General features: G+C 37.7%; 1 protein-coding gene across 6 annotated transcripts in view; it reads left to right on the forward strand.

Annotated features, from left to right (window-relative positions):
- MYRIP (myosin VIIA and Rab interacting protein) overlaps nucleotides 1-26,382 on the forward strand; it is a 221,623-nt gene that overhangs the window by 160,750 nt on the left and 34,491 nt on the right. For all 6 annotated transcript variants that reach the window (XM_082754950.1, XM_082754953.1, XM_082754954.1 and 3 more), the window contains 7 exons: nucleotides 214-350; nucleotides 2,063-2,143; nucleotides 2,764-2,861; nucleotides 3,179-3,259; nucleotides 4,757-4,906; nucleotides 16,994-17,171; nucleotides 20,296-20,942. In XM_082754950.1, the coding sequence (XP_082611076.1) occupies nucleotides 214-350; nucleotides 2,063-2,143; nucleotides 2,764-2,861; nucleotides 3,179-3,259; nucleotides 4,757-4,906; nucleotides 16,994-17,171; nucleotides 20,296-20,942 (1,372 nt within the window). The remainder of the gene's footprint in view (nucleotides 1-213; nucleotides 351-2,062; nucleotides 2,144-2,763; nucleotides 2,862-3,178; nucleotides 3,260-4,756; nucleotides 4,907-16,993; nucleotides 17,172-20,295; nucleotides 20,943-26,382) is intronic.

Raw genomic sequence — 26,382 nt, forward strand, 5'->3', positions numbered from 1 at the left:
AGTAATGCCAAGCAGATATTTGCTCAGTAATTGCCTTTACTTTTTGTTCTAGTACCAGACACATAAAAGATACAAACTCTGAAGAACTATTCAGAAGTTAGTATTTTTATGCTCTAACACTGTAAGGATCTCTTTTGATATAAATGGATAGTAAACAGTTAGGTTTCTTTATTGTAGAATCATTCCAAATATGTTGTTTATTTTTCGTTTTAGGCTCCTGAGGACCCAGTCTCTGGATTGGTACTATAATAATGTGAAGAGCCGCTTTAAGTGTTTTGGAAGTGCCAAAGTCCTGAAGAACTTATACAAGAAGCATAGACTGGAAAGCGGAGTTTGTCCTGATGTAATAGGTAAGAACAGCTGTGTTCATGTCTTATTAGTTTACCTACTTTAACACACGAGCTAAACCAATGAAAATTCTGAGATTATTTCAAAAAATAATAACTTAAATGTTATATTTTTTTCAGAAATATCATAGTAGAGAGAGAAAAAGAGGTGAAGTGCCTTAGAGAGTTGTTTTAATAATTCAAAGAATATTTAATTTTAATTATTCCACTGATAATTATGCCACTCCTTCTAACAGCAGAATTGTGATCTTCAGTCCATAAAGTAAATTGCAGTTTGCATTCTAGTCCATGTCCCAGAATTTATCGTAGTTCTGAGTAGGCAATTGATAAGAAAATAATATTGCATTCAACATTTGGCTTAAGAACATATTTCATGGCATTTGAAGCAAAATTTTGTTAACATTGGATACATTCTATATATGCAAGTTGACCAAAACGTAGATTGTCCTCACTTAAGGCTTTGCTTTCTTAAAGATTTCAAACAGGCCACATTTTATTTTAATTATGTTTGTAAATGGTTAAATGATGCTGTGTTGGTGACACCCTTTTAAATGAAGAGACACAATCCTTCCTGAACTATTGTGTTAAAAACCCTGTAATAGTAATTGAAGATGTAAAATAGATTAGAAGAAATGGTATTTTGTGTCAGAGTGGTAATTTTAGTGAATTAATCAAATCACAACTGGCTGAATGTTTGAGATTTCACTGGCTTTATTAGACCAGATACTTTTCTAATGTAATTCCTTCAAAATTTCTACAGCAACTGCAATTTTTATGTAGTATTTAATTTGTCTTTTTCTGAAGTTATATGATGGCAAGTGGACTCTCTAATCCTGAGTGAAAATTCTAGGTGTTTCTTATGAATATTGGCATAAAAACTTCTAGGAAGAAATGAGCAATGCATTAAATTCTGATATATTAGTCTTTCTGCTGTCTCTGCAATCAATTCATTTTTCTAGAGAAGATTCTTTAACAGCCAATACACAAATATGTGTAAAGGCAAGAATGCTCATACCAGTCAGAATGGAAATAGGACAGTGGACTTAAAAATTGTGGGGATGGATCCTTCAGAACTTTACTATAATGTGTTGTCTTCCCTCAAGCCATATTGTAAATGAATTTGTCTCTGAGTGGAACTGTGAACTGTGCAATGGCGAGTTGGAGTGGCATGTGCTTGATCTATGAGACTTTTATGAGGAAGGCCTTTGAGTCTAAATGTCATTGATAACTTTCTTCTACTCTTCGTGTGACTGTTAGGTAAATCTTTTGTTCCATTTGAAGATATATGCCAGTATACATGTCTAGGTTTTAGCTTATTTATACAGTGTTGCCCTTTAAAATATATAATCAATTTCCACCCCAAATGCCATATTAAAAGCAAATTCCGCAAACTTAACTTTCACCATGTAAGTTTTATGTTCTAGTAGCTGCTTCTTCTCTCGTTTAAAGTACAATTAATTTTCTAGGGCTTTCACATAAAAGCAGTGTGGTGGGTTTTTTTTGGCAAAAATGGCTGCAATCATGCTTTATACAAAAAGGTAGGAGGAAATATCTGGTTATTCCTCTTTGTGTGTGGTGCCACTGTACCTTAAGAGAATATTCTAATCTAATAATATCTTTGCTGTGAATGGATATTTCTTATACTAACCATGAGTTAGTATATTTCTTATACTAACTCATGGTTAGTATAAGAAATTTATTTTTTTTTTGAGCAGAAGGAGGTTTTCTTGAAGGGAGCTTTGAAAATGAAGGAAGCATTTGTGGCAGTGACTCTACATTCTACAGACAGACAGAAGGTACACTCCTAAAAACTCATTCAATTAAAACTCAGTCCTTACACTTTGACTTACTGGACAAATAGCCTAGAGTGTTGATAAGTCCTGTTTACAGATCCAGCAGTCTTTTAGCTAAAATGTTTAGCAAGATACTAAAAATCCTCTGTGTTCACATGAACCTTGCTCGGATTTCTTGCTTTTACTAGCCCAAATATTACACGCTTATTCTAACATGATTGTCTTAATGTTCATTATTTGCTACTTCTCTCTTCCTTTCCTATGATCATATTTTTTTCATTCTTTTTCTGATATCCTCTTGGTGTTTATAGGAAGCTTATGGATTTTTCTCCTATGACTTCCTCCTAACTATTTTTCTGGATTCTAAGATAAACAGCTTAGAAATACTGTGTTTTATCATGTTTAATATGTAAATTTAACAAGTTAAATAGAAATTGAGATATATTGCTCTCTCTTAAGGTGTTTATTTTGCTATGCGTGATTATGGATTGAGGAAATAAATTTAGCCATGAACAAACTGAGATTTGAAAATATGTCCAGAATATTGGTCTGAATTTTGCAGTTTTTTATGCAAAATATATGTATATAATGAACAAAGTGATTTCAATTTTTTCCTCACCTAGGACACAGCATGATGGATACCCTTGCTGTGGCCTTACGTGTTGCAGAGGAAGCAGTGGAAGAAGCTATTTCTAAGGCAGAGACCTACAGTGACAGTCTGGTAACATTTTCTAACACATTTTGTTAATTTAAACAGAGCAATCATGTTTTTAATTCTGGTAGTAGTATGAAAACAGGTAGATACAAAAGAGAAAAAGAAAAGTGACGATGTGTGCATCACCTGCAGAGTTAGGTATGAGTTTTACGAATTTGCATTCAAGATGTATGCTGTGTTTCAGGTGATGCATGATGTAAGTACCTGCAATTTCTTCCCACAGTGCCAATACAGCATATTACCCAATTTCTGATCTATACAAGTTCTGTGGAAAGGCCATTTTTATGTGATCTTAGCATCTACAGATAACTGTCTTCATGCAGGACAAGCAGAACGAGGCTTGCTACTTGCAAGAACACAAGGAGGACCTCATAGAAGAGCTGGCCACAACCATTGTGCAGAAGGTATGGCAGGCATTTTTTCCATAGCTTGTTCAGTAGCCAAAACATAGTTCTTTAGTCTGGTGAGCTGTGGTTCTGCTAACAGAGAAGATGATGACACCATTGTAGTAAGTACACAGTAAATGACAAGTTGCAACTTGAACAATCTAGGCTTAATCAACTGTATCTGACAGAGAGATTAATCTATAAATAAGCTTAATCCAGTGCCTAAATTGATGGCCTACACCCTCAGAGCTGAGAGGTAAGACTCCTTCAGGTCTGTGATATGCTTGCTGGGAAAAGGAGGACACTCCTTACTAGGATTTTATGTATATACTTCAGTTCCCAAAAGGCACAAAGTTTTTCCACTATAAAGGAGCAGGCATTTGACTGTACCAACTCTACTGAACTCTGCATCTAGAAAACATAAGAAGAAAACATTAATCATTAAAGTACAATTCTGTTAAGGATTCTATGAGAGAGATGCAAAATACACAGAACCCTGATTTGTGTGGCATTTTTTGGGAAGCTTGGTCTTCTGACTGTAAAGCTGCAGTTGGCTCAGATGCAGGGCCAAAATGGAGTGCTAGTGGGAACAAATACCCCTTGAGTTTGTCTGGACAGGCTGGAGCAAGGCAAGACCAAACATGAACAGAGTGATTCTGAGTTTTAGGGATCAGTGAAGCAACCACTCTGCTTATTCAGTCTGGCTACATGTGAACTAAGCTCATTACCACATCCGTATATGCTCAGTGGGAAATGATCTGTCTTCTTTTTTAACAGGGATATTAGAAGATCCATTCTCCTTATCAGGAGATAGTCCAAATGTCCAAAGTCTATATCAGCTAAACTTGAATTGCTAACACTTTTATCAAAAGTTGCCTAACAAGATCTTTTATGCTGTAGAACAATATCCTGTATATGTTTTAAACAGGAGCCAGGAAAGTTGTGGAAATCAAATGTAGCAGGAAATAATCTGTCAGTGTAGGGTGGTAGGTAATTTATATGTCTCTCTCAAAACAGTGTAGATTTGCAAAAACAAAAATAGTGTCTAGACACCTAAAACCTCTTTGTTTTCAGTAGAAATATGTCTAGATGTCATGGGAGCCTTTGAAATTCCCCTCATATATTGTATTTTATGTTTCTTTGCAAGCATTCTTTATCTGAGAAAATACTTGACATTAGATGCTGCTAATGTTTAAAGTGTTACAGTAGCAACATTTTTCCATGCTTATTTAATTCACCTCTAATATTCCTACAGGCACTGATTATGATTTATTGTATTGTTGCTTATGTGCTTGCAAGCAGTGTGACATTAGATGAGAAACCTGCAAGCAGCTTGTCAGAATCATCCCTGCATGAACTGTGAAAAAAGCAAAGGGAAACTCCAGTGTTCTTTCTAGGTAGTTTACCTTGACACAGAGTTAATATGATGTTCTAAAAATAAAAAAAAAAAAAGTACTTTTTTTTCCCTCTCTCTCCGTCTCCTGTGCTCCCACCCCACCTACCCCAACCTTACAGATTATAAAGAAGCAGAAAAACAAAACCGAGCAGGCTGAAGCTGACTTTGAATGGCCACCATCCAGGAGCAGTGGCCTGGCATCCATTGCTGTTTCAGATCAGAGTATGCTGACTTTTCCAGGGAGTCGCAGGGGATCCTACACATTATGGGTGAGTGACTAAATACAAATATTGATGCTTTCTGATGCACAAAACTGGAATATTGAAATCCTGGATTACTATACTTACTGCCTCCTAGAAAGGGTACATATAGATCTGCAGAGAACAGCAAAACATATTGCTCAGTTGCATGATTTCCATAGCACATCATGGGCTATGGAAGTACATCAGAGACATTGTCTTGCATTGGTGAGTGTGTTAGGGAGAACTAAGATCATAATACAAGGGAGAACTAAGATCATAATACAAGCAGTCTTGCTGCTTGATTTGAAAGCTAACAGGATGCCATGTCTCAGTGTTTATTCCCTAAAAGTTTTTATGCTTACTTAGATTTAATTTAGATTTTTGCTGAATGTTATGTCTTCTTTTGTACAGTTATAGATTTCTGTAAATCATATTTTGTACCTTAGCCATCTTAAAGAAAACAGTCAGTACCACAATAACAAAGAACTAAAAACTTTAGAGCACCATTTATGCCTTTCACTGAAGAGTGTTTCTTCCTCCTCTCACTTATTTCTCAGTACAGTGCCTTTAGTTCCTGCTTATAAAGCTGAAGAAAATCTGACAAGCTGCACTAGTAACATTTTAAGAAGAGCAGCAAGGGAAAAGAAGTGAAAATAAGCCATAGGCTTGGATAGGCTGTTTCACAATAGTAGAGCAAAGACAGTGACAGATGAGTTCCAGTGAATTTTGATACACTGGTTTAAGCTGCTGCTCCCAGACATCCTGCTATTGCGCTCATGTGTGCTTCCCCCCCCAGCAAAGCCATCAGAATTGAATGTGCGTTGTGCCTTAGCTCCAGTTTAGTATGCTAGCTTATGCTGACAGTGAAAATAGATTTACACCAGAATCTAAGACTGTGAGCCAGAACTACTGAGATATGTAAGGGAGTATCTTTCCCCATCTATTTCTAAACTGGAGGAGTAATGCCTTTAAGCTACTGAGCTATCACAAGTCAGAGTAAGCATGTTTAAATGCTTTGCTCCTAGGCAACTTGCTTGTAGTACATAGGAGCCAGGAGAGGGAGAGTTGATTTTCTCTCTGACACAACCAAGCTTTCTTTCTGGAGTTTAAGGACTAGGGGAACTCACTTTTCATATCCTCAGTTATTACATCAGAAGTCTGTTGCTGTTTTGAGTTTGGAGAGTTAAACTTGAACCCAACACGTTTTGAAATTCTGTTCTGAAATAACAAGTTTGAGTCCCAAATTTTCACCAGAGGGAGATTCTCCTTTCATTTGAGAAACTGTAAACTTTGTGGAGGTAGACATCCACAGGTAGACCTGTGGAAAATTTTCATGCTAAGGTGAGAACAGCTGCAAAGAACAGCTTCAAAACTTCTGCAGCTATCAGTCAATATGAGAGATTCAGGTGTGCTAAGTGGTTTATAAAAACTGTACCTCTGAAAAGTTTCTTTTTCCAGATTTGTCACATTTTGGTTTGTCTTCCATTAAGCCAAGTGCTCCAGATTCTGTAAACCCTTCCATAAATGCAGTTTCTACATTTTGCTTTGCTAGTGTTGCTTTATTGTTTGTTTTTGTCCTTTGAAGTATGCATGTGCTTATTTTTGCTTTGTTTTGAATAGAGAGGAATTAGTATAACTAGACATCCTCGGAAAACTAGAATAAGCCCAGTAGCTGATGTTGATGCAGTTATGTTAGCCTGCTAGGAAAGTGTACTGAAAGACAACTTGTACAGAGCAAGTGTAAAGCAGTTACTGCCTGTTTGATGTTCAGCAGCAGCAATGGAACAATCCAAATTCCTTTTTCTAAGCTTGCTTTCATTTCAACTTTGCCTTCATACAGCTATGAATGGTAAGCATGCATCTGTCAGATTTGGAGGACTGAATTGCATAAATTTCTCTTCTGTTTATCATTTGAGAAAGTTACCTTTTCTGTCAAAATTATTGCAATACTTTTCCTTTCCAAAACAAAAACTATTCTAGAGAAGCAGTTATAACTATGCCCAGATGCACTTCCCAGGAAAAGCTTCTTACAGCCTTGTAGGAGGATTTTGGAGCTCTTGAGTCCAAATGTGTGACAGAAAATCTTCATGGGCTCCACTACAACAAGTGAAGTTTTCACATTTCCTAACTGATGACACCAAATAATGCAAACCCTCAATTTTCATGTACACATCCTACCATTGAGCTGTATGTGTTTGTTGCCGTAGTTGAGCAGAGGTCAGCCACAACAACCCTAAGGGAAGAAAAATAAAAGTTTCTTTTTTCTTTCAAATCTATCCAAGTTTGCTGTTACAGAGGCTGGAGTTATTTACATTAACCTGTTTCCCCATAAGGATTATTTAAGTAGAGCTCTGTCTGTGTGAGGCTTTTTTTTGTAACTTGGCAAACAACTTATTACTTGAAGCAAGCAAAAGCAGTATAGATTAAACATAAGGGAAGAATAAATGAATAATAAAACAGAAAGACAGAAAGGCATGGGAAAGTGCCTTATTGCATTGCATTGTATTATCAGACACTTGCTAACAGTGTGGGGGGATCTGTAGTAATCCCAGATGACTAACAGTGTGGTTACAGCTGCCAAATAATTTTCTTCTAATCACAGCTATTTATATGCAGCTCATCCACATCAGCCAGAAAATTCCAGTGAGCTCTGGAAGCCCTGCATTACCTCTCTGCTCATTCAAAATCACTTGCTTTGAAATGGCCATTAGATAAGTTATTCTACCTCTTTGTAGTATGAAGTAGATACTGTATGCAGAAAACTTGAGCTTTGGAAGCTAGGAACATCACAGCACCAGCAGACCAACTGTGTGAGACTTGCTTAATTAGAACAAAATCTATTGATCTTTGCATTAATGAGCTCACCCCCCCTTGTATCTCCCTGAAATGTATTATTGATTGATTAACTGCAGTACTGAAGTTGTCTTTTCCTTTTTTTATCTTTTCAATTTCTTTAAGATCCCTTCCCCATGCTAAAAAAAAAAAAAACTTTTTTTTTTTTTTTTTTTTTTTAACACGGCTGAATGTTTTATAAGCAAAGGCTGTATAGTGTTGGGATAGGAGGAGCTTAATGCAATGAACAGATGATTCTGTGCTTTCTCACTCCATTTCTTCTCATACGTCACTGTCAGTGAGAGCAGATGAGCAGCTGGTGTATTGTATCCCGTTTAAACACTGATAGAGTGCAGGTATCCTGGTGTGCTTTAAGTTCTGTATTAGCAGTCTTTATTTTACAGCTAAAAGATTGCATAGATAAATAATATAATAGATAGATAAATTGCATAGATAAATAATATTATAATAGCTCATCCATAATTTATAGTATTTAAAACAGCTAGGGATATAGGGAAAAGGAGGATTTCATTAAATACACATTATGATGCCCCTCAAGGGAAGCAGAAATTTACTGGTTAACCTGATTATATATTTTCTCTGCACAGCCTATCACATAACGAGAAAGAACAATAAACTTTGAGATGGAAAAGCTCTTGGTACTTTAGAAATAATGGGTCTTTTTTTTATTCTTACTTATTTTGAGGCGATCCAGCTTTCTCTAAGTACTTTGCACTTTGCATGCTACAAAATATGCTGGTTTTGCAGGTGTAACACTATAGTCTCACTGGAAAAATGATCTGGAGTTACCTTACTATATGACACATCATGCATTTCAGATCAAGACAGTGTTGGCCATAGCAATCTTGTTAATTTCCCACCTTCCACTGTAGCAGAAGGGTAGGCTACAACAATCAAAGGATAGGCCTTAGCAATCCTCACTCGGCAGTTATTATCAGTATTTAAGGTTTCAAGTGGCTAAACATACACTGCAAGTCTCAACAGCATTGTTCTTTTAAAGTAGTATTTGTAGAATTATTTTAAAGTAGAATTTGTTTGAGATGCAGCTTTTGCAGAAGATTACTCATTCTCAGTTGTATAGTACTATTCATGCACTTGACAAACATCCAAAAAAGACAGTTTTGGATGCTAGATATATGTTCAAGCCCATGCAGGCCTAAATGCATTATATTTACTGCCAGCAAGCCAAGATGGGTTTTAAGGCATGAAAGGGAATAGGAGAGGGACAGAGAAACATGGTCATTCTACAGAGTTATTTTCTGAAGAATATAGATTATATATGGTTCCTTTGTTTATTTTTTTTTTAAAGATGCTATCCTAACACACTGTTGGGTATCACAAAGCTTTAATGTCTTATTTAAAACTTGTGATGCTCAGAGAGAGGCTGTCTGGCAAATCTTACTATATTTTTAGATGAAAACAGGATGTATATTGTCACAGAGAGAAGCAAATAAACATGGAACACTTAGGGTTTTCTCTGTCAAGGAGTTGTTTGACTAGGACATGCATTGATCCTCTGTGATGGGTGAGTGCTTTTTTGATCACAACTTTGTAAATGAGGGTCAGAAAGGGACATGAAAGGTTGAGCAACCTAGAAATTAAAGAAAAAAAGATTAATTGTGTTCAGTAAAGTGTATTCCCTTGAAGAAAATGTGAGTTTATGTGTGAGGCTGCAACTAGACTTGAGATGAAAATGCCGTTTCACCTATGCTTTTATACACATCCACTTTTACAGTGGAGTAGACTAGTACCAACTTATAATTATATTGCCCTACACCAGAACAGGTATCTGTCCTTTTCAGTTTCTCTACTTTCTCATCTGTAAATAATACAATGATACTGTCATCACAGGATGCTAACTAAGCTCTCAAGTGTCTTCAAATGAAGGGTATTATGTCACCAGGAAGTATCTGCACTGCTGGTTTTTTGTTTGTTTTCTTAAAGAGACATAATAGAACATTAAAAGTTCAGGAGTGAGCCACTGAAGAATCGGTGACAAGTAATAACAACTGACCTAAAAAAGGTACCTGCAAAGGTACTGTTTAGATTACAGTTGCATTGTTACATCTCTCTATTCCTATCAGAGCTTGTAGTAATTGATTTACCAGAAACTTCTACAGACTTGCTCACATACATCCATAACATTGATTGAACTATGCTATTTTAAGCAACCTACCACTTTCCCAAATTGTTAATTCCATAAGTACAAAAAAGAATGTCTATACTCATCTTATGGTACCAATATTTAAATATTCCTTACTACTAGCTTACAAATCCTTTGCACTAAAAGCAATAGAGTTTTCTTATTTGGAAAAAAAAAATCCATCAAACACCGGATTATACTTCTGTGTAATAATGTCTAGAGCTGCTTGCATACCCTGCATCAATGGGATTGTTGGGGAATAATTTCCTGTCTCTCTCCTTTATAATCTCCAGGTCCTCAAGGTCAGCTAATCTACGCTGAACCAAAATAAATGCACACCCGAATGTGGCTCTACATGTTCTTAAGCAGCTGTGCAATTTGTTTTGCTGATGGACCTATCCCTGATTAACTGAGCATTACTTTTGAACTCCTGTTATAGGAATGTTAAAGGGAGTATCTGTCTAAGCAGACAGTGAAAGGATGGAAAACCTACCTAACACGTAGCCAAGCTATGTCTCCTCTGTCATTAGCAAACAAGTCATCTTGGGCAGACCCTGGAGGGATGGATGCTCTGAGGCTTTTACAGGAGAGAGAGCAGTTTTGCTTTCTCCCAGTCTGTTATTCAAGGATTTGCCCTGATGGCTCAGGCACAAAGCTACTTCTTGAGGTGGCATTTCAGGATAGTATGATACCCTAAGCAGGGTTTGGAGCAAAGTATGAAGGGAGTTTTCTTTCAATTGAGTATGAAAATCTCCCCTTTGTCTGTCTGTTCTTGCCCCTTTTCAGAAGCCATAGAGTTGTTAGCAGGCACTTTGCCACATACAAGATTAACTAAGGAACAGATGCTTGAAACCCTTGGTATTTCACTCCCACTGCTAAATGTCTGGACTGCATACATTTGAGCAGAGATAAATATGCTGTGGCAGAGTGTCACAGGCTCATCCTGTCTTCCTGGTGTGGGAGTTTACTTACCAAAGGATGCATTAGCTGTTGATGTTTAAGGATTGCTACAGTATTTGCTCAGGTGGGTGGGACCTGCTGGTTCTGTCTATGCACTGACTGTATTTATAGAGCACAGATGAGAAGTGGGTGATAGTTTTTTGCTGCACCACTAACAGGTGTAGCTGTAAAATTTGCAGGTGAGGAGAGGGGATGGTTATATTTGTACCTAAGTCACCTGTGTTTGTGCTGTCAATTTTAGGCTTCACTGCTGAATAAAAACAGGAATTTCCAAAGCCCAACTTAACAGCTTCCCCACAGGCTGGAGCTTGCACAGCACACAGGGCTCTGCTGCTCAAATCCACGGGTGCCTTCACTGCTCTCAACCCCTGTGTTGATGCTTGCAAGGGCTCCTGTCACAGTGGCTCTGCAGCTGCCTTGTGGCACCAGTGGTTTAAAACAGTCCTTTATCTACTGTAAATAAGTGCAGAATAAATTTAGGTTTTGCTAATTACACAAGACCAAAGAAATAGGGGGAAATGGGAGAGAAGTGAGGAGAAAAACATGCATGATCCAGAATATTCTTCGTAGAATTCAACCAATTGCTTTGGGGATCTATATTGTATTACTACTTTGGCTTCTGTTTAGAAGCAAAAGGAATTACCCACTGATGATACTTTTTCATCTTTTGGGGAAGAATGTAGAACAAAATAAGTATAAGTATATTATCTCAAAATAAGTATATTATAGTTTATTGTAAGAGTTGTTCAAGGTAAATAATCAATAGATTTCCATATTCACAAATGTATTTTATAAATAGTTGTTCTTCCCTTAGGTTACTTGTTCTGGTTTTATCAATCCAGTGGCCAGAAGCTTGTAAATTGTTCAGAAAATGAAATATTTATATTTGTTAAATAACAGAAGACTTCATATCTGGTTACTTTTTATCCAATCCTTCTCTGATCTTCAGGAATTACATAGGACAGCAGTGAAATGAGATTGTACATGCAAAAATTATTCCTTTTAGTGCTACCCCAATACAAAATGAAGGCTGAGTTCTCTCCATCAAGATGTTAAAACTACGCAGCAGAAATTGCCTGAAGAGGTAGGGTAGAAAAATAATGTGTTTGGAATTTCTTTTTTAAAAATAAACAAAATATCTCACGGTAGATGCCATTAGGCAGGATTCAGTGGGCAACTCATCTAACTAAAGTGTTGGAAAACGCCTATCAATACTGTAACTGTATTTTGCAAACTTTGCTGTACTGCACAGCAATCTGGTATGCAGCATGCATCTCCAAGAAGGAAACACATGCCAGGAGTATAGCAAACAACCTGTTTGGTTGCAGTGCCATCTCCTGATATACTAATTTATTGCAGGTACTAACAGTTGGACTTTAGTGTCTGACTGCAAACATAGAGGGCAGGGCAGCTTTGTAATTCATCACAAACAAATACAACTAAAATACCATTTGGCTGACAAGTGTATGATTGTTTGTTTTTGGTTTTGTTTTTCTCTCTGAGGAACCAAAACTTCTGGTTAGAAAAAGTATCAGTGTTTTCAACTAGGAGGGAAGGGTCTGGACTTCATGTGTTTTTATAAATCAGGACCAGAGCTCCTACATTTTTGTCTCCTTTTGAAAATTGTATTTAGGTTACTGTATTATTTGTATGCTTCAGGCAAAAGCACTAGATTGGTTTGTCTGCTTGAGATCTTGTTTCTGTCCAAGTTTGTAGGTAATTGATAAAGATTCTAGGCTACGATTCCTCCATTCACTCAGTAAATGCCCTTTTTCCAATGCCAGCTGATCCAAGAGCCTATCAGTGTAGCTGGCATTACCTCTATCTCCTTTCTGCCTCCACATGCAGCTACATGAAGCACCAGGTAGGGTTCTCAGTCCTGTTCCCTCAAGTTTAATGCTTCCTATATGAAAAGCATCATATGTGGATCTACAGATGGGCTGTTATCTCCAGGAAGAAGGCAGGCACAAAGGCAACATCGTAAAATATACTTGTGCTGTCTGCCAGGAGTAAGCATAGCAGTGCAGTCAGCAGGCATCTACATGGGCCCACACAGAAGGCCATGCAATTATTGCTGTATGGCTGCTGAGTTAGCAGTGCCAACTGAGCTGAAGGTGATGCAGATGTGCCAACCAAGATTAGAGCTTTTCCTGTGTAACCTCAACCCAGATGACTAAATTTCTATTTTGTCTCTGCTCTTAATTATGAAAAAAACAAAAGGAGGTCTTGAGTCATTTGTTCTTCAAATACAGTCACCTGTCAGGCCAGTAATTCATTAGAGGTGAACTTCTAGACATTTTCTTTTGTGCTTTGAAAATAAATAAATAAATGAATGAATGAATAAATAAATCAATAAATAAAATGGCCATGTCTATGCCACTGTAGACCAATTTTTTCTCATGCCAAGACATGTTTCTGTCATATTCCTGCCCCAGTCTTGGGTATTGACTGTCCTTTTTTGTATAGTTATCAGGGTTACCTGTGGTTGTACCAGTCATTTGAACTGCTATCAGGAGTTAATATTTACACTTCCTCTCCACCCATATTTGTCTGAGTAAAACAATTCTATTATTTGTCCTTCCATCCTTACCTAAAACTGACTTTCAGAACAAGAGATAGCCCAGCCCTCTTTTATTTACAACTCGATTGCAGCTTATTAGCAATTACAATTTCTGATCTTTTTAATCTCTCCAGATAAAACAACTACATGGAACTGCAAAAGTAGCAGTGAAAAGTGTTAGTTCAACAGCTTCCTCAGTAGCATCTTTTTACTCTTTTTCAGAATCTGAATGCTGGGATGCAGTCAGCTGTCATAACATGGCATTACTCTTCTTTCCTCAAGCCTTCTGTGACATTGAACCATCTTCAGTGAGAAGAGGTTGTACTTCTAGCAGAGCAATCCAAGACACATTTTATCAAAGATTCAGATAAGGCATAGAAAAGGATGAGGCAGGCTTCAAGGCAAATCTTAGAGGCACCTTTTTTGCCCTTCTTGCATTTGGAGGAATTTTCCTGGGAATTAGCAATAGTTTGGCATATTGTTTCTGTGCTGTCCACAGTAAGTTCATAGAAACTGTGGACAACAGTTTCCCTCTGACCTGACCTGAAGGTTTCAGCACACAACTCAAAAGAATCAATTGGTCTTCTATAAGCATCCAGTGTATTTGAGGTCCTAGGCTCCATCACCACATGGGACAGTGTCTTTGCTGTGCTTCTGTCATTCAGTGCTTTTTGTCCATCAGGTCCCTCGTGATAGCCTTCTCCCTTTTAAAATCCTTCATGCTATTGTGTATTTTCTAATCCATCTGAAAGATGGATCTACCCCACAGTGCAGATGCCTCCAAGCTAGCTTTAAGTTGCTCAGGTTCCTTCTTTCAGTGATGCTGCAGAAGCAGAGGTCTTAGGGCAGGATTTGCTGAGTTCCTTCCATGGTATTTGCAGCCCATGCCAAGTTCTGCATTATCATAGTTAAGCTGTTAGCAGATCTCAAGATATCTGAGGGCTAAGTGCAAACAGTGCCATTGCCATGATGCAACCTTTACTGTGATGTTTATGAAATGTTGAGTAGGCAGGCGAGAAGCTGCCATTTAAACAAAACACCAGAAAAGTTATCAAACCTACAGATTTTACATAAATAAGAAAAAACATGTTGCTTTCATTATCTAAGCCCAGGTTATCATTACACAGACTACTTAAGGTTTTCATGACTTTTTTTCTCCTCCTTTTGATTCAGTTCTTTAAGTAATAAGGAAAAGAGATAATAGTGATTAAACTATTACTGTAGGGTATTCCTTCTGGGTTCTTCAGCAGTTCTTGTCCGTTCGTGTTTGCCACATAGGTGGCGAAAATATTCACTTAAGGGAATGTTCTTCATCCTGTGCAGATAGAGACAGACACAACCACTAGCTGCTCTCAGTACGTGACAACTTAAACACAAAAATATCAGAGTATATGACAGGCTTGAAGTGGACCTAATTGATTGTAAGAATGTGAAGTTTGGTAGTCCTTTTTTATAACTAAGTGAAGTCAGTCACAGCAAAGTTAAGCTTTATCATAGTTTAGGCAGCTACTTTGTGGAAGAATTATTTATATTGTCCATATATCCTGCTTTTCACCAAGCTGTATAACAGGACGAAAACAAAGTAAAAGGAGCAAATTCTATAGTGATATAGTTTATTTACCTGTCTATATTGTTACATTATTAACCCTTTTACAGGGTTAGAGAGGTTTTAGGTGATCTTGATTACTTATTTGGTTGGAGGTTTGTAACAGCCTGAATATATACCTGACTATAGGTGAAGTTTATGAAAGTAAAAGTGATTCACCTGAAAGACTCCACAATATAAAATTATACAGGACTGTGAGGTGATTCTTATTTGTTCATGTCACCAAATTTGAAAGCAAACATTCCTATGCATCACATTAGGAGCTGTCTTTGCACTGACAGGTTTCACCAAGATGTGTGGTCATTGTGTTTGTAAAATATTTGATTCTAGGACAATAATTCTGGCTTTTCCTTCAGAGTTCAGAAGCCCGACTAAACCCTAGTGCATGGCTATGTTTCATTTTACTGAATCTGTTATGAAATCATGCTGCTGAGCCAAAGATAACGGAAGATTTGCAGTTAATTAAATCTTCTGGCATGATGCATAGGTTCCATATAGGAGCATTTCAGATGGGAGGAGTTACAGCCAGAAGAGCGGTGTGTAAGTGTTGCTCTCAAGCCAGCAGGACTTGCAGCAATGCTTATGCTGACATGGGAGTAGAAAGGACTTGAAAATATCTCAAAGTCAAGCTATCCTTCTCCTCATCAGCAACAGTGCAGAGCAGAGCTCTGATGCAGGCAAAAACTGGCCCTTCTGAGAATAACAGTTTTAGTTAATTATTTGTAATTTGAACATGAGTTAAAATGTATGAAGTTTTGAGAGTGCCAACGTGGCCTGTGTAAAGAAGCTGAGCTACTTGAAAGCATACTTCTTAATGAAACTCTAGTGTATACAGGCAATTTCAAATGACCTTGCAAGGAAGTCCTAGAAAGAGTTTTTGAGTGGTAAGAAGTTAAGGGGGGAAAGGCTAATTGACATTTCAAAAAGTGATCTCTTTTGCCTTACAAGATGCCTAAACATATAGTCATCAAAAGCAAAATTATTAATTAAAAATAAATAAATTGTGCTACAGCAAAATAGTACAGCAAAATACACAGATAATAAAACTTGAGTCAATCTGCTGTAGCCATGTCTCTAAAATTACATAGATGATATGACATGTAAGAGTGAATTCTCCTGAAATCAGTAGGGCACTGCCAGCTTTCACCATTTTTTAAAAACTGGCCAAATTTAAATATGACTTCTGTAACTGATCCCAAATCAAAAAAAAAAAATAATTAAAAAAAAAAAAAAAAAGAAAATTGATCCCTAAATCAAAACTAAAATATCTGATGTATCTATGTGGATCCAAAGGGAAACCCTTTATAGGGCCCTTTAATAGGGCTCATTAACCAATCACAACAGTATTTTACTTCATTTTTGCTTGAAATGTGACCTTACTGGAAATAGATGTGCAATTGTAGGCTATGTTGAATGCATTAGCAAGATTTTATAAAACTGTCCAGCATATTGTGTGATATGCATATCCTAGCAAACAAAATAATTTAGCTTTAAAATTAGTTGAGTTGAAATTTTATTTCTGGGGAACAGGCTGTTTGTTTGCTTTTTCTTCTTAATTTTTAACTTCTGAAAACTGTTACAACAGATGGCCTGTTGAGCCAACAATAGATCATCATGTCTCACCACAATGGGATCTCTTTCTGGATAGCTTGAATTGGGAACTGTTAGATATCAGCCCTCATCAAGCACATTCAGAACAGCTACACTTTAATTACTTCTTTCCATCTGGTCCCTTGTAGTACAAACAAGTTCCTGCCTCCTTGCATAACATCAGAAATGCACATAAGCATGCAATCTAGCACTGAAACTGTCATAGAAACATAAAATGGCTCAGGTTGGAAGGGACCTTAAAGATTATCAAGTTTCATTAAGTTCCACTTAAATTCCATTTCTGGATGCTAGCAGTCCCCACACTTCCATGCTCATAGTAATTGAAGAGTTAACTAAATATTTCTATCTTAAAATTATGCTCATTGATTTTTATTCCCACAGAGGTCTCAGTCTGCATTTTCCCTGGCTAGTGAAGATACGACCAGTAAAGGACTAGACCCTGCATCGTCTGTGTCTGAGGCTCTTTGGAGGCAGCAGAAAGGACAATTCAGGAAACAGAAGGAACGCAAGCTCTCTGCATTACCCAGCTGGAAAAGCGTGGACAGGCTAAATGAAACAAGTAAATATTTCTAGTACCTAGTACGAGTGAGAACCTAATGAACCTAGTACGAGTGAGAACCTTTTTTTGGTTCTCACACCCATATGGAGTAAGTAAGACTTAAAGCAAGAACTTTGCTCACAAAATTTCTGTTGACATCTGTGATTGCAGGTGTCACATATAAAAATGTCTGAGAATTTGGCGATGCTGTGTGTCATGGTGCATTGGGCCTATCCTACCATTGCATTTTTCCAAGGAAATTGTCAAAAATTGGGCATTTGGGAAGTTGATTTGGGAATTTTAGGAAACATTAGGTATCTAACTTGGATGTGTTTCAGAGCTTCTAAGACACAAGAGCTTAAGGGGCCTGCTTTTTTTTTTTTTTTTTTTTTTTTTTGCCTAGTTACTTGTCCTCGGTTGAAGGAGTCTGCATATGCCCACAGTCTCCCTTCTGTTGCACAAGTTAATTGTTTTTGAGGTTACGTAGTGAACCAAACAGTGAAATAATTCAAGTTTGATTCCCCTTCACACCTTTATTTTCAGTCCTGATGAATTCACCAGCGCAGTGTGCTTTGCAGCCTTGAAAACAGCTGTTTCTGCACACGTTCAGGAAGCTGTACGGGTAGGAACTTCACAGACCGTCAGCTTCCCTAGACCAATGTCCTCTCTCTTTGTGTGCATTAGATACATATGTGAATGTGGACAATGTATAGAGTAACATAATAAGTCAGCTCCGTTACTCAGCCAGCACCCTGGATTAGAATGCAGTTCCCTGCTTACTTCAAAATGCTGTTAAGTACAGGCTGTCATTGAGAAAGCTAGTTCTTGCTCTTGGGGGGTCCAATTTCTTCTGCTTTTCCTGTTCTGGCTTTACTGTTCATGAAGCCATATTAGGCAACTGCTGCACAAAAGAGCTGGTTAGCTGTCATCCTCACAGGTGTGCTAATGATCATGTTGACACAATGGGAAACAATGAACTGCTCATTTTAGCAGCAGCCCCTGGCTCCAAGTGATGGGGAACAGCAGAGCTGACCTACCTCTTGTTATTGTTCTCCCATGACACAGGGTTGCTCATTCCTGTGCCCTTTCTTGTAGCAGCTGTAGAGACCATCTGATCCCTGCAATCCCTGACAAGGCTACCCATCAATTTGATTCATGTTGCTCTAATGTCAGTTGAGAGGTATTGCAGAACTTGGGAGGCTGGAAATTAGACAGCGTGAATAGTCTTCTCCCCCTGAAAATGAAGTGATAGTAAAGTAGTATTAAAATCTGACTAAACTAAGTATGCTTTACTTTGTGAACTCTTCATTCAACCTCCTGTCAGAAATGTTGTTCTGGGCATTTTAGCTGAAGACCTATTTTCACTAAACCAGGGTGCTTAAATTTAAGAACCCACTTAAATCCCATTGAATTCAACTGTTCAGCAATTTAGTACTTCACAGTTGCTTAATTATAGCAGAAAGGCAAATTGACCCAGTTTCAGGTGCTCTACTCAGAGGATTTGCTCTGCTTCTTTCTTACATTAAATAGCTGAGTGTGCTAATATGTGTAAATAAGATCTCTCCTATGCAGTAGTAAATAGCTCTGCATTAGGCTGCAGAAAATGCAAGAAGTCTCCACCAAGTGTGTGGAGTGGTAACGTTAGTGGCCATTTTTAGTCATGTAGCCTGTTCACAATTCGTTTTGATTACAATTTGCACTGGTTTAAATGATGACTCAAGAGCCAAATCCTGAATTGTGCTTTTTTTCTCCTTTAACAATAGTTTCACAATGAGACTTATTAAAATCTATTTTAATTTTCACATGTATAAATTGTAATGTATACCCAAAGAGCTGTGTACAAAATCCATTCTTTCAAATAAGTGACTTTGTTTTGAAAAATCAGGAAGGAACCTTTTGACATTAGTTGAAGTTGGGATAAAACTGAACCAGGTATTTTCAAACAAATTCTCAGCAGCTTGCTTTTCTGTCCTGCTTACGTTCTAAGATGTAATCAAGTCTTATCCTGTCCTTTCTTCAGTTAACTGACGATGTTAGACTGATTCTTATATGTAGCTGCTAAGCAAAATAAGGGGATGTGTTTTGGGAGAGAAAAAAAACATAACAGTATGGCCCTCCACTGCATGATGTTTGTGTAATGTACTGTAGCTGAATTCAATTTTTGTTGGAGATTTGTATCTTCCAAAGCTGGTTGCTTTGTTTGAAAGGAGAGATGTTTTTAAGGAAAGAAGGTCTTCTTTCTCTCAAGAGAATCCTTTACTGAGATTAGTGAGCATAGCTAGAAAACACAAGAAAGCTTCTCATGCAGGGGAAAGATTCTCATGCTTGATAGCAAGTCCTCTTTCTTCTTTTCTCTCCTATATCAGTTATTACAATAAAGAGTATGCCTCAGCTGGAACTGTTTTGATGTATTTAGTGACCTTCAGTGGATTCTTCCTGCATGTCCATAGCCATCTCCTTTTTATTGCAGATTAATTACCAGTATCTATAACACCCTTGGCAAGAAGCTCCACGCGTCTGGTACTCATTGCATCCCTCTTTTTGTTTCTTTTTTTTTTTCTTTTTTTTCTTTTTTTTTCCCTTTTTTTCTTGTGTTTGTTTTGATCCTAGATTTCACTAGTTTTACTTGATGGTTGTTCGATCGAAGGAGATTCCCCCATCTTTTCTAGCAAGAATCTTGGTCTTCTCTCCTCCAGATTTAATCATTCCTTAAAAGGAAGCTATTTCAGAACCTGGCTCACACTTTGTTGCTATTCTCAGATCCTTTTCTACCTTTCCTTTTCAAGATGGGGCACCAAAACTGCACACAGAATCAAAGACATATGCGAAGCATGGGATTTATGTGTATTGATGTTTCTTCATTCTTTCCTAAAAATTCTTTCAGAAAAAAAAGCCTTGTTCCAAACATTCTCACATTTGAAGTTGTCATCACCATGACTTTGAATGGTGACTTCTGAGTAAACATAGTAGCATAGCTCAGAGAATGAGAGAATTCATAGTAGCAACAGTGCATTCATGTGTTCATTAGTTTTGCCAACCTTCCAATTTGCAGCCAATTGATTGCAAATTGGCGAGCAGAATGAGCTTTACACACTGTGATAACATAGTGGTAATTAAAGAGTTTGTTATTCTTTCATTTTCTTAGATCCTTCTCCTGTTTTACAAAGCACTGATGGAAACTGGGTGGCTTTGCAAAATGTTACTTTGCCTCGTCCTCGAATGCTCGCCAAACCAAAGAGTCAAGTATTTGAGGCTTTGGAGAATGAATCCAGTGTTGTGTCCGCATATGATGAGATGGGCTCAGACAGCGAGGATGACTATGACTGGAATGTGGCCTTGAACAAGCTGCGTCGAAGACCTCGGCAATTACCAGATGATTTCTATTATACCCATTCCCAGTATGATTCTGAGTGGGTTTATGGTAATGATCAGTACCAGGCAGTAACCTCACCTTCCTCTGGGTTATATACCAATACTGAGACACTGTTCTCTGATTCTGAAACATCTTCAGTAAACTCTTCCCAGGAAGCTAAAGGACCTAGCAAACTTCTCTGGTTACAAAGCAGAACTCAGAGTGATGTGCCCAGAACAGAAAAAAAGCATTTCCATGGAGAACTGGATGTAAATTTCAATCCACAGGCAACCAGCTTGGAATATTCGGATACCAGCGAGACTGAAGAAGACCACTATGATTTAGAAAAGAAATCAAGAAGGTGGAGGAAGAACAAAATATCTGAAGAGAAACGGGAAGCAAAAAAACGCACAAAAGCCAACATGAAGAATTTAAGTCAGGTAATTGTGTTTGATCTTTCTGAATGCAATCTCAAAAATAGCAGGGCAAAACTAATCAAGCCATGCTGGCAATAGCATGTGAGTTGTGAGTGGAAGGTGCAGTGTTCTTGCAAGCTTTGTCCTCCTCATGCCTCATAACCAAGAAGAACCAAAGGTAAAGTGTATCGTGAACAGGCTTTGTTTCTTTCTTAGATATGCCACTTCCATCTGATCAATGACATTGTTAATACTGTAAAATACAGTGTTTTTTAAAAAAAGTAAAAAGGCAGGATTTGCAAACAGCTAGCAAATATTGAGTAATTACCTGTTGACTTTTTCGTTTATTCTAACACCTTTGTTGTTGGAATAAGAAGTAATTCATATACCTGGGGATCTCTGGTAAGCTGTTGTCATAGTATGGGATAAAGATAATGAGCAGCAGAAATTCAGAAAGGAATGTTTTTGAAATATGGTCCAAATGATGTCTGCTTTTAATTGATCACTTGATTGTTTCAATTCTAAAGTGCTTTAGTGAGTGTTTACAAACTACTTTGATTTAAATAATTAGACAATTTATTTAAAAAAAAAAAAAAAAAAGTGCTCAAATTTGGAAAAACTGACCATAGATGTTTAAGATAGCAAAGCAGTCCCCAAACATTTCTTTTAAACAACAATTATGAGATAACCAGAAAGTACATCTTCTTTACAAGGATTTTTCCAGGCAATGGACTGATAGTATGTAAGGGATCCAGTTGTCCCCCAGAATTTTTCAGCAGTGCAAACACACTTCTAACTCTGGGAGAACACTAAATACTTGTTCAATTCCATTTCCCGTATCTTACTCCTCTTACATCCTGTAGCTGGACCACTGCTGTAGTACAAAAACGTTGAACCTGAAGCAAGGAGCTAAATGTTGTCTTCTCCCTATGCCTCTGACTACAAGCAACCCGATCCAATCTTTAAAGTTGTCTAAGCAATTGTAGAATATCTGGAATTGTTACTCTTTGCTTGTGCTACTAGCCTATATCTCCCATTGAAAAACATCAGCACAGTTGATCATAAGTCAAGGTTAGGGTTACAGGATTCAAGCAGGTTTTTAATGCTGGGTAAACTATAGTTAATTCTGTATCTATTCCTTCTGCTTTTAGGAGACAGGTGTGGGTGTTCTATACTGACTCATTTATAGTCATGTCCTCATACATTTATGATCTACTGCTGTTGAGGGGGACTTAGATATGATACTGTGCTCCAACAACAAATCAGTGGCCATTAAAGACTTCTTAGAACATCAGACAGAGTAACAGAACTTTTCTGGGATTGTACAAAGACCATGTTTTGTACACAGAAATGTATTTCCATTTCTGGCTTTGTATATTTATGTATGTTCTGTATGTGTGTGCTTATATTCATATTGCAGCTTTCTACATACTACTGCTCTGCAGAGTACAGATGAGCATTGCTCACAGGTGTGGTGGTTTCACCCTGTTGGGCAGCTGAACTCCACCACAATTCCTCTCTCACTCCCCCTCTTCAGAGAAAGAGGGGGAAAAAATACAATGGAAAGGGCTCAGGGGTTGAGATAAAGACAGGGAGATTGCTCAACAATTATTGTCATGGGCAAAGCAGACTCAACATAGGGAGATTAGTGTAATTCATTGCCTATCACTAACCGACTAGAGCAGTGAGAACTAGAAGCAAACTTCTAGCAAAATAACTAAAATAAAATAAAATAAAATAAAATAAAATAAAATAAAATAAAATAAAATAAAATAAAATAAAATAAAATAAAATAAAAAAATGGGGGGGAAAAAAGCCACAGGGGAACTTCTGCTCTGTGCCTAGAGCACCTCCTGCCTTCCTTCTGCACTAACCTTGGGGTCTGTTGAATTGTTTCGCTCATGTTTTCTCACTCCTCTCTCCTAGATACTATTGTGCAGCAGTTTTTTTCCCCTTTCTTAAGTTTGCTCTCCCAGAGGCCCAACGAACATCACTTCCTGGCTCAGCTCTGGCCAGCGGTGGGTTGCTTTCAGAGCCAGCTGGAGCTGGCTCTGATCTGACATGGGGAAGCTGCTGGGCTCTGCTCACAGAGAGCATCCCTGCAGGCCCCCGGAACCAAACCCCTTTCCACATAAGCCTACAACAGGTTAGGTCCCCTCCAGGAGAGAATAGAGAGGCAGGGTGCTTCCAGGCTGTGCCTGCACCCTTTAGCAGATCAGTGTATATTTCAAAGAGCAAGCTGGTGCAGAAAGTGATAGTTCTTTCCAACTCTCTTGTGAGTTACTTTGTATCTTCAGTGCTGCTCAGACCTCTCTGTTGTGCTCAAAATGCAAGGCTTGGGATTCTGAGCCATTCTCCTTTTTACCTTAGTCAAAAAGATACTGTTCCTGCTCTCCTGCTCCCTCAGCCACAGTGGAGCAGGCGGTGTCACTCTGGTTCCATGTTTTCAGAGCAATTAAATTCTCATTAGGAAGTTTATGTATAATAATATGGGTGGGTGTGCATGCATTTCATTTGTGTTTAGACGCACACACAGACCCCGGTGGCTGATGTGACACTTGGTGCCTGCCAGCAGCCATCTGTTCCTCCAGCCCCTGGTAGGGAAAGCACTGGTCGAAGCAGGAATGGACTGGTCAGTACAATTTATAGCAAGGATATTGCTAGGTGAGAAATTCTAGGAAGCAATTAAAATGATTAAGACCATAAGGAATGTGATTTGAGGTATGATTCTAAATTAACCAGGCATAATTTGTATTGCTTAGAAAAAACGAGATTAAAGAGATGTCAGGATCTTGTGTAGTCCCCAAAGTAATGTATTAATCTAGGTAAAATGTAGACTGAAGCAGAGAGAGCCCTACATGTGAACAGTTTGCACAAAGTGATATCATACATGTGGTAAACTGCAGACTGTAAATTTAAGGAAGCTTCATTGTGTGACGTTAAGCCCATTGTAGATTTTCACATGCTGAGATTAGTAAGAATTTACTGAAACCACACAAAATGCTCTCCTAAACCATGTTGCATCAAGACATCAGACAATGAACAGCTGATCATATGTAAATGACAGTGAAGAAACTTATTTTTTCCTTACTTTACTGCATTATAATAATAACGGGATAACTTCTTAACCACTATGTTTTCATCAGCATTGTAGATTTCAGTTTAGCCATCTAAACATTGGGTTTTCTTTTATATTTTTTCAAATAGTGAAGATTGATTTTGTGATTGTGGCTCCCTGAGACACGCTAAAATGAAAGTGGGCCCTTTCCTCTCTCCCTGCTCCAAATCTGGAGAGATGTTAGCAGTAACATTCTGGAACAATCACAATCATTTCATAGCTCATAACTGAATTTCTATTAAAATGTATGTATATATATAGATAGATAGATTTAATCTAGATTTAGTACCTAGATTAGAAAAATGCTGTGGCATGTCTTAAGATGTGTTTCAGACTCAAAACAAGAATGTTGACTTTATGTATGACAGAAAATTTATAGTCTGAAGTCTGCAGTGTCTTAAAAAGGAAAACCTGAAAACAGATATCAAGATGTGCTGAGTTAGGGGAGACGATTTGCCGCTTTTTGATAGGTAAAAGAGCAACCTGATTTAGAGGGTTTTCTGTAGATAGGCTGTAAACACCATCATGAAGCAGGTAGAGCAGGACATTAAAAATGTCCTAATAAAAACAAAATCCTACAGTAGCAAGTTTCTGATTGCTTATGTAGCACAGGAAACAAATTCCTGGGGAACATAAATTGAGATGTGCAACCTTAAGACTACCTTCTCTGATTTTAATGATAATTATTTTCCAAATTGTCATTTTTTACAAGAAATAGCCACTCAAACCATCAATCTCTGTCTGCTTTCATCATTACTATTGTTGTTTTATTGGCTTTCATTATATTTTCGAAAGCAGGATATGCTGCTTATTGTAGCTGTAATTTTTATATATCTGATGGAAAGTGGAGTCACTTAATTGCTTCCAGTGAAAGTGTCCTCGTTATGAGTTAGCTTCTTTTATCAGAAGACTCTACTTGTTAATTACAGCTGTCTTGCCCCTGCTGCCCTGCAGCCAGGTAAGGGGTGAGCGCTGCTGGACTGCCAGTCCCCACGGGATGGCGCTTTGTATTTATTTATTGAAAATAGCTGTCCTGAAATTACACTGACTCACTGAGAAACTGCCTGCAAACCTCACAATTTGTGTCATCTTCTAAAAACTGAAGTTTCTAATCTCTGTTTCCTGTTTCAGTTTGGAGCTTTCTGTCCATGATGTAGCAGAGACTTGTGTCTAGAGTAAACTAGCCAGTACTTTGCTTGCTTGGCTATTTTGAGGCTTTGAGTTCACTAAGATTACATTGAGTTATCAGCCATTTGTACACAAGGATTTGTCCAGTGTGCATTAGAAAAGGTGTATTTCATATCTCATTGCCTCCTGAAGGATTTAGGCTTGCATTAGAAACATTTGATTTACTTTTAGTGACTTTTGTGGCTGTGTCAGTCTGCCATGTCCTCACTGAAGCTCTTTCCAGATAAACTAGTGTCCCTTTATTCTTGTTTTCAGGTGTTAGTGTTATTTGCTTCTGATAGATGCAAATGGGAATTTACACAATGATTTCTACAAACACAAGGATGTTGTTAATCTTAAATAGAGCAAAAGTGTGACCGGTAAAGAAACAGGAAGTTTAAGATAGCATCTATTAAATAAATAAAAATTAATTTCAATGTATTTATTATTTTTATTTATTGTCACAGCTTTTAATGCATTTTTTTAATCTGTTAATTCATCTCATCACAAACAGTTCATTGCCACCACCTGAAAATCTCAACACACAAGCCAAGCAGCCTACCCATAACTAAAACAGCAAAGTATAGCATTATAGGATATCATTACCTCTGCATGTAAGCAGGAACTAATAATCCTTGCAAATGTAACTACTACAAGCAGAAAGATGAATAATAAGACATATCTGAATCCAGCTGTAATAAAATAAATACCTTCAAGGTAAGTTCATCTCCCCCCCCTCCTTTCCCACTTCCCTCCCCCAAGAAAAGATGTGTATTCAGTAACACACATTTAGCTAACACAGAACAAACCCAGGGATGACAAGGTAGCTCGTGACTTTCACTTGTGAAAATGTAGCAAAAATGTATCGTGAAAATATATCATCATAAAAATGTAGAGAAAAAAAAAAAAAAAAAAAAGTAGCAAAAAGCTATTTCCCTTCTAATGAATTAGGAACATTCCTTTACATATGTTAAAACACAAGCTAGAACTGGAACGTATCAGTGACAGTGTCACCTGTTGATGCCCAAAGAAGAATCCCTGCTTTCCTGTCTGCCTTCCTGTCTTCCTTCCCCCTGTCTCCAGTATGGTCCAGTCTCTCTCCTACATCATCTGTAGCACACAGAGCCTTTTGCCCAGCCTTCATGACTTGTTACAACAGGGTGAAGGACAATTCTTTCA

The sequence above is a fragment of the Aythya marila genome (genome assembly GCF_965140915.1).
Source record: "Aythya marila genome assembly, chromosome: 2".
NCBI classification, from domain to species: Eukaryota; Metazoa; Chordata; class Aves; order Anseriformes; family Anatidae; genus Aythya; species Aythya marila.